The sequence below is a fragment of the Drosophila busckii genome, chromosome X (genome assembly GCF_011750605.1).
Source record: "Drosophila busckii strain San Diego stock center, stock number 13000-0081.31 chromosome X, ASM1175060v1, whole genome shotgun sequence".
NCBI classification, from domain to species: domain Eukaryota; kingdom Metazoa; phylum Arthropoda; class Insecta; order Diptera; family Drosophilidae; genus Drosophila; species Drosophila busckii.
This window is the reverse complement of record NC_046608.1, coordinates 19,532,351-19,541,128: the sequence shown is the minus strand read 5'-3', so window position 1 is coordinate 19,541,128 and position 8,778 is coordinate 19,532,351. Positions and strand designations below refer to the sequence as shown.

The window sequence follows — 8,778 nt, the reverse complement described above, 5'->3', positions numbered from 1 at the left end:
TGCTTCCAACTACTGTAAGCTGACTACATTAAAGGCTTAGCTATAATTTCATAATTAATTAATTAGTAAATTTGTATTCTCCCAATTGCGCAACACACTTTAAGCAAATTGCAATCGCTTTATAGAGTGGCAAGCATTTGCACAAATTTTAAATACACTTTGCCAAACAAATTTAAAGTGTATATTAATTACAATTTCATAAGCAATTAATTAATAAGCTAAATTTAGCTGTAGCCAACTTTGCAATTCACTTTTGACTGACTTATTGCCGCTCATACAGACAGCAAAATGTTTTGATACCCTTTGGCAATTTAGAATACGCATTTTTAATAAAATATGTAAAGTGTATACAAATAACTGCATACAGTAGAGTCTAAGTAAGCGATACAAAGCTCTGTCGATAGCTGTGCAAATTCTTTTGCTAGAGTCTTATCTACATTTCAATTCATAAGCTAATCAATTCCAGCATCATCATCATCGTCATCATCATCTCGTATTGGAATTCAGTTCAAACTACAAAAGAAAATGCCGTTTACTGAATTTTCACAGCAGGCAGAGCAGAGCGTCTGTTGTCTGTTGTTGTTAGGCAGCGGCGGGGTGTGTCCCGTTTCAGTGGGTGAAAATATTGATTTGAATTCAAAAGAAAGAAAATCCTTGCTTATTGTTAAGACAATAGTTGGAAAAATGTATTTAATTGAATTTTGCAAATTATACAGTTATCGCTCAGCTTATGCATATTTCTGGGCGTGTGTGTGTGTGTGTGTTGTGTATTGGCAGCTGCAAATTACATTTCGTTTGCATGGCGCAGATTGGTTGAAAGCCACTTTCCGACTTTATGAATGCGCCACAGGGGGGCGGCAGCAACAAGAGTCAAAGCGAAAGGTGGCAGCTGATTTTTTTTTTTTTTTTTTGCATATCATCGTTATCATCATTGGCAGCAAACTATGCCGCACACACACACACACACACATGCACACATATGTGAGAAAATTGGAAGTGCCTACAAATAAATTTTTTGGGCGTTGCTTTTTTTTTTTTTTGTAGTTTGTGTTGTTGGCATTCTCTTTAAATTATTATTTTGCCGTTGCTCACACTAGAGCGCAAAGCCAAAGCCAAAAATAGAGTGAGATAGCTGTTGAGTGTGAAAGAGAGAGCGAGCGTTAAGCAGCGATGACACAAACAAAGCTAAACATGTTTTAGCAAGTTTTTTGGCATCTGTTGCGGACAAAGGGAAATTTGTGGGGAAAGTTGGCTGCTTTTCATATATGTACGTACGTACGTCCGTCTGTATGTCCGTCCGTCCATATATGTGTGTATGTACTCTACGTACGTGCGACACTTTGACTTGCTGGCACTAAGGCTGAGGTTCGAGACATTTTCTGCCTCATTGGGTTTTGGCCCCATTTAGAGAAGCAGCAGCGCAGGATGTAAATTAGCTGATAGCTTGAGGTTTAGCTGTTGCCTGCTCTACACACACACACACACACACACACAGTCATATATATATATAGTATATAGCTGAGCGCCTTGTTACTTGGCTATGAAGCATGCCACATATTGTGACCAAAAAATGATTCAAGTGCTCGTTGACTACTAAGTGCCCCTAAAGAGGGCTCTTTAAATGGAATCGTCTGAGCTAGACTAGCGCTTATGCATAGACACACACACACACATACCAACACACACACAGATTCTATTTAGCAGAGCAGATTAAGTTGCTAAATTTGGAATTGCGACTGAAGTGGGCATCTCAAATTAAACTCTGACAAAAATGTAACTACAAGAGTGGCAAGCAGCTCAACTAACTATTAAAAAACAAAATACATTTCACTTTGCAACAAATTGTCAAAGCTGTCACAAAAGCAATTATTCCTAAGAACTTCAAGAGACTTTCAATTATCAAAAAAGAGTTAAGCACTAAGGGCACTAAAATATACATTGACAGACTTTATAGCCTTGTAAATAATTTAGCCTAGATAACGGTATAATAGTAAGAATACTTGATCTCCCTGCTAACTATATAATATACATATATATTCTATAGAATGACAGTTTCATTATATTATCTATATTATTCTTTTAATACTACTCATAAATTTAAAAAACTGAAAAAAATCTTTTCATATAATGAAAATAATTATTTTATTTTATATTTTAGTAGTATTTTAATACTACTCATAAAAAACTGCACAAATCTTTTCATATAATAAAAATGATAATTAAAGCCTATTTAATGTTTTCTGAATTCATTTTGTAAATTAAAAACATATATAGATAATTTACTTATTGTTGAAAAAAGATTATAAATAACAGAGAAGTGAAAAACAAAAGCATTTGTTTTTATAAAAATATAAGATTTTTAAAAATATTTTGTTAATTTATGCTGATAGTTTTTAATTAGCTAAAAACGTCGTACATTTTATTTTTGATTTGTATATGCAAATATGTTTTATTTATTTAATTTACCTATCTTATTTTGAAAAAAAAAAAAAAAAATAGTACAAATTTAACTGCTGCAATATATGTAAATATTTATTTTAGCAGCAACGCTGAGTAATTTAATTGCCTTTTTTATGTTGATTAATAGCTGTACGTACGTAAATATTTAACTAGTATATACGCCTACGTTTATCAAAATTCAACTGAAGACGATCTTTGTCCAGACAACTTTCGAACGAACAGAGCTCGCCGATCAGTCAAAGTCGTGGGTGTATAGCAACTTGTTCGTATGTATTATTTATAGTTTATTAGCTACGCAATGATATCATTGCCATTAAACAACCAACGCAACGCGTTACGCTGACATAACAACAACGATTGCGAATAACAGTTAACAGCTTGTTATTGAGTTGTAGACTTGGCTAATTGGTGGCCTTGACCTGTGCCTTTTGACGCGACTTGACTGCAAGAGGTGCAAGAGTAGTTAAGTTAATTGTGGTTCATAAGCGCAGGCTCAACATACCAGTGATTAGCGCATCTGCATCACTTGGAGCAGTTGCTGGCAATAGCTCAGTGATTGTTGCCTCGCCAATGGACGCAGCCTCTGCCTCTGCGGCGGCTCCTCCTGCACCTTTACGCCTCAGCACCTGTTGCCGCAGCTTGCGTATATAAGCTGCTTTATATTCCTCACTTGGCTTGCCGCCCACGCCGTAGCTAACCTCGAGCACAGTCAGTGGTATAACCGTTGAGGAGACGGCCACCAAGTCTGTAAGCTCAACACAGTTAGCACTAACTGCATGCAGTTGCAGCAAAAAACATACCCGCTTCATACTTTTCATCTGGATTACGTCTATATAGCATAGGCGTTGCTTGCACGCAGGCAAAAGTTAAAAGTACTGCTAGCACTACTACTAAGCACTGCTTGCTGCTAAACATTGTCAAACTGATTTTACGTCTAGACGTTTCAAAAGCTGCGCAACAACTAAATGCGTTGACAACTGTTTAAGTTATTTGCGCAGGCGCCACGCTAAAAGTTTAGCCATGACGCACTTTCAGTTATGCACGCATACTATGCAAACTTTCAAAAAGCACGCGCGCAGCTTACATAGCAAGCAGCTTTGGTTTGCGAACAGACACTGTTAAGCGCGCTGTTAATGCTGCTCGCTACTTGCTGTTAGCGATGATAGTTGCTAGCAAATACTTTAAATGTTAGTTTTATTAAACAAAGTTAACATAAATTTGCTTTTTAACTGCATTTTATGTTTAAATAATAATTATTTAATTCTATGCACTAACATATAAATTTGCTGTTGTTGCAACTCTGCGCGTTGCAACACACTGTCATCCACTTGCTAACGAAAATAAAGAGTTGCTGTTTTGTTTTTAATACTCATTGAAAATAATTCTCGCATTATCATTGCAAATGGAACGGTGACACAAATGAATTGGACATAACAAAACGTGGCGGAGCATAAACGGGCGCAGTTATACAGTAGAGTAGTGCAAAAAAACAAAAAAAAAAAAACAGAATTGTATGCCCAACAACGAAAAATAAAAGCATGAGTTGAAAAGCTGAAGACAAGTGAAGCAGCGACACACACACATACACACACAGCCACACGTATGCAAACAAACAAAATACAAGAAGAAAGACACTTTTTTTTCAAGGCAACAAATTGTGTGCAAACGACAATAACGATTTAAACAAAAAATCTAATTAAAACATACATGCATAGCTGGTACGCTGATTGACAACGCAAGCACGTGTAGTATATAACAAACAGCAGTATGTATGTATGCATATATAAAAGTTAATTTTAATGTTGACTAAAATTGGCCATCAACAGCAACAACAACAACAGCAGCAGCAAAGAAGAGGCGCGCGCTTTATGCGTTTATAAATTCAGGAAGCAGTAACGATTATTGACAGCATTAAAAATCAGCAACAACAATAAGAATAACAAGCAACAATCAACAACAACAACAACAATAACAACAACAGCATCTCATCATCATCAACCATGAGCACTGTATTTATAAACTCACGCAAAAGCCCAAATTTGCTGAAAAAACAGGGCACAGACCAATGGGTCAAGCTGAATGTAGGTGGCACCTACTTTTTAACTACCAAAACGACGCTTTCCCGTGACCCAAATTCGTTTCTATCACGTCTGATTAAGGAGGACTGCGACCTGGTATCTGATAGGGTAAGCAGCTTGTTGTGCTCTCTCTCTCTCTCTCGCTCATAAATGTAAATATGATGGGAAATCACTACGCAAATGCAAAATGCAAAGTACACAAATGCAGGTCATTCCACAAACAATTACATCAAACAAAATCCAAGCAACCCCCAATAAAAAGCAACTGCAGCAGCACCGCCTACGCCTGGCGCCCACCCCTTTTGCTATATTCGGTGCATTCCTTTCCAGGGTCACCCCAGTATGCAGCCAGCGAGTCAAGTCACTTTTGTTAATGCCAAACATGTCTATATATATATTATATATACAAGCTCGAGAGCTGCGATTTGTGGTTCAATTTAATGAACACGTCAAGTCGTTGCAATTTGATCAAAAGTTCAATCTGGTTTAATTCAATTACCTTCACTTAAACTGTCGATTAAGGTGATTAGTGAACTGCGAGCGAGACTAAATAATGTGTTCAACGTTGTGGGCAATACAGTGTGGTAAACTTTAGTCAGTTCAGACTGTAGCTGGGTGCATCCTAAATGTAAAAAACTAGTTAAGTTTTTGACATCAACTGAAGCAAAGTTTGCTGTTATTCTTTTACAACAACCAAAAGTCCTTGGTTTGCTGCTGTTGTTGTTGTTGCTGCATAACATGCATTGCCTGCCTGCCTGTCTGTCTGTCTGTCAGCCTAGTGGGTGGTGGCTAATGCGCGTGCCTTGAGCTATGTCAACAACAACAACAACACACATTTCTCTTTTCTTTTTGTTTTGCTAAACACTGTGCCAAGAATTTCGACATCTCATTCATTGCATGCAATTCACCATTGAGCGCAAGACAATGAAAAATTTATAAACTAAATGGCAATTGCTAACTATAAAAGCATAAACTGACATTAGACATTCGACTGTTACTGACTTTTAATCAATCAACTTGCTTTACAGGATGAAACTGGCGCCTATTTAATTGACAGAGACCCCAAGTACTTTGCACCTGTGCTCAACTATTTGCGTCATGGCAAACTCGTGCTCGATGGCGTCTCCGAGGAGGGTGTGCTGGAGGAGGCGGAGTTCTATAATGTTACACAGTTGATAGCGCTGCTTAAGGAATGCATTTGCAACAGAGATCAGGTGAGCGCATTATCTGTTCAGCCACATTTAAATAAGAACTCAATTTATTGTTTGCATTTGGGCAGCGTCCACAGGCGGATAAGAAGCGCGTCTATCGTGTGCTGCAGTGTCGTGAACAGGAGCTGACTCAGGTAACAGTTGAATGCATTTGGGATTGAATTAATTTAACAAATTGTCTCTCTTTGGAATAGATGATCTCAACGCTGTCCGATGGCTGGCGCTTTGAGCAGCTAATTAGCGTTGGCATGCAATATTCAAACTATGGCCCATTCGAGAACAATGAGTTCCTTTGTGTGGTATCCAAAGAGTGCGGCTCGACAGCCGGACGTGAGCTCGAGCTTAACGATCGTGCCAAAGTGTTGCAGCAGAAGGGATCGCGAATGTAAGCATATCCAAAGGCTTAAAACAAACAACAAAGAAGACTAGACACCCCAACAACGCTTAGTCCAAAGCGCTTTGTATCTCTTACACACATACATACACTTGCTCACACACACACACACACAGTTAGGCAAACAGACTCGCTGTTCTATACCAATGATTGTTCAATTATTGTTAATTGTTATTATCTGCTTTGCAGTATTGAAATCAAATCAAAGCAATATGCAATTAATAGCAGCTTATTTATATATATATATAACTCTGTATATGTGTTTAGTATGTGACTAATTGTGATTAATGCTTTTATCTGTATTAGCTTGTATAAGATAATGACTTCTAATACGAATTTTTAACAAATTAGTGCTCGCTCGCTCGCTTGCTCGCTCACTTGCCCGCTCTCTCTCTCTCTCTCTTTCACTCACTCATACACCTTCTCTGTCTAATTGCAGTCTTGGAATCTAAACATGCTTATACCTTTGAACGCGTCAATATGTAATCCCAAATCATCATCAATCAACAATCATCATCCAGCCAGCAACAAATGCTAAACAAACAAAACAACAACAACCGCACACCTGTTACAACAAATAGAGCGTAACGACAACAATAACAACAACAACAAACACCACAAGCCTACACTTATTTAAGTTGAATTTTTTGTAATTAAGTTTAAAACTGAAAGCTATGTTTATGCATATTAAACTCGCCAATCAAAACAATCAAATCAAACGTTAAGTTTAGTCAAGTCAATCGACAAATCATGAAATCATATTTCTGTATTATAATTGTAACTGTTTTTTTTGCAAAAGAGAACAATAATAGGAATTTATTGAATGAATTTGCATTTTTGTGTTTTTTGAATGTAAATTGTGAATTTTTTGTTTGCTTTTGACAAAAAAAAAAACGTCTGAGTAGTAGAAGCAGCGAGCTGAATTTTCACAAAACTGTTCGTTTATAATGTATATAGTTTATAAACATTACATACGCAAACTATTTAACTATTTAGCCTTCCCTTTCTGCCTTCCACTCGAACGTGAAGGGCTCAATTATACGCTTAAAACTGTTGAGACACCGCCAGCAGCAAATGCAAATGCAAACTGCAAGCGCAAGCAAATGAATTAAATTAAATTAAATAAAATACAATACAATACAATGTATGTGTGACCGCAAACATTATGACAAATACTAAGTATGTGTAAGCACGCTATATAGTGTAGCTAATAAATATTAATAATAATATTTTTAGCTCTTTAGGTGGTTTTACTTGTGCTTAAAACTCGGATCGATACACAGATCCTTTTATTGTAGAGCAAGCAACAAATACAATATTAACTATATATGTATGTGTATATGTAATAATTATAATTATACAATAAGCCCCCCTTCCCCCCACTACGACACTTTTAACACACTAAACTTTAGCAGACTAATTGCAATACTGAGATTGTGTGGCTTGATTAAATTGTTATTATTAAAAGCCACGTGTACGTCAATTTAAACAAAAAGAACGTAAGATAGAGAGGAAGAGAGCGTGGAGAGTTCGTGGCGTTCCATTGGTGTTCATTGCTAATTACTTTAATATACAAAAACAATTGGTATAAAAAAAAACAAAACAAAACTCTGTTCGAGCTGCATTTATGTCTGATTAATAATCAAGAACTATATTATCGACTAGTGTTTATTGTATCTAGTACTCAAGCTTGCATTACTAGTGCTACATTGAGCTTTATTTATATATATTTGCATAGATTTGCAACAAAATAATTTGAATCACGACTGAATTTATGTGAAAATTGCACAAAAAAAAAAAACAAAAGTCTATAAATCCAACTGGCGTATATATATATATATAGTGTCTACACTTTGTAATCAATTTTGAATTATTTCGATTGTAAGCAAAACACGTAGATTACATTTACATTGGTTGAATATATATATATATATTAATGATATATGTTTATCCTAAATGCAACAAACAAACAACTTAGCAATATATCAACAAATGCACCAATTGATAGTTACGTATGCGCACATACATACCAAACATACTGTAAGTTTGTAAGTGTCTATGTTAATATGTCTCTGTGTGTTTAATTGTCGTACATACCTTCAATTGTCTCCGGTGTGTTCTCATTTCCTTCGATGTCGATGTACTTTTCGCTCGACTTGGCATAAACCTACAATATTAACATATAATATATATATATACAATTAGTCGCTAGAGAATTCATCGTATAATCAACATTTAACACACACACACAAACACACACAACTCCAATATTTATACAAATACTATGTATGTGAAAATAAATTAACATTTTAATGTAAACGCCTCCCTTGTTGTATTAACATAATGCTGGAGGCTCTTATGACTCTTATGACAAAAAATATTAAAAAATAACAAAAGCGTAAAAAAAATAAATATTGAAACCCTTTTTTTGTAAACCAATGTGTTGTTTTTATTAAATATTACGACGTGCGGCAAGCTAAACAAAAGCTTAGTTGAAGCTTAGTGCTTGAATTGGATTTCACTAGGAGCAGAACTTTGACTGAAAGCTTAGTCCTTGAATTGTATCCACTAGCAGCGAGGACATCAAAAGCTGCAAGTTTAATTTTGGCTTCAAACCATATTGAAAGCTTTTATT

At 35.9% G+C, this 8,778-nt stretch overlaps 2 protein-coding genes across 4 annotated transcripts; one reads left to right on the top strand and one right to left on the bottom strand.

The window, feature by feature from the left end:
• Positions 1-2,544: 2,544 nt before the first annotated feature.
• On the bottom strand, positions 2,545-3,407 carry LOC108606483. The gene is made up of 3 exons (XM_017996622.1): positions 3,261-3,407; positions 2,963-3,205; positions 2,545-2,902 (listed from the first exon to the last, which is right to left on the bottom strand). Exons 1-3 carry the CDS (start codon positions 3,373-3,375, stop codon positions 2,862-2,864), a joined length of 399 nt encoding a protein of 132 aa, XP_017852111.1. The 5' UTR covers positions 3,376-3,407; the 3' UTR covers positions 2,545-2,861.
• Positions 3,408-3,794: 387 nt separating this feature from the next.
• LOC108606482 (BTB/POZ domain-containing protein KCTD5) lies at positions 3,795-6,751 on the top strand. Of its 3 annotated transcripts, none has more exons than XM_017996619.2 (6): positions 3,795-4,225; positions 4,287-4,646; positions 5,567-5,752; positions 5,818-5,883; positions 5,944-6,134; positions 6,583-6,751. In XM_017996619.2, the coding sequence occupies exons 2-6, from the start codon at positions 4,461-4,463 to the stop codon at positions 6,593-6,595; spliced, it is 642 nt and encodes a 213-aa protein (XP_017852108.1). In that variant the 5' UTR covers positions 3,795-4,225; positions 4,287-4,460; the 3' UTR covers positions 6,596-6,751. The 3 variants fall into 3 exon arrangements, with proteins under 3 accessions (XP_017852108.1, XP_017852107.1, XP_017852109.1); XM_017996618.2 differs by having other exon boundaries at positions 3,795-4,229; XM_017996620.2 differs by having other exon boundaries at positions 3,795-4,229; positions 5,827-5,883; positions 6,583-6,750.
• Positions 6,752-8,778: the final 2,027 nt, after the last annotated feature.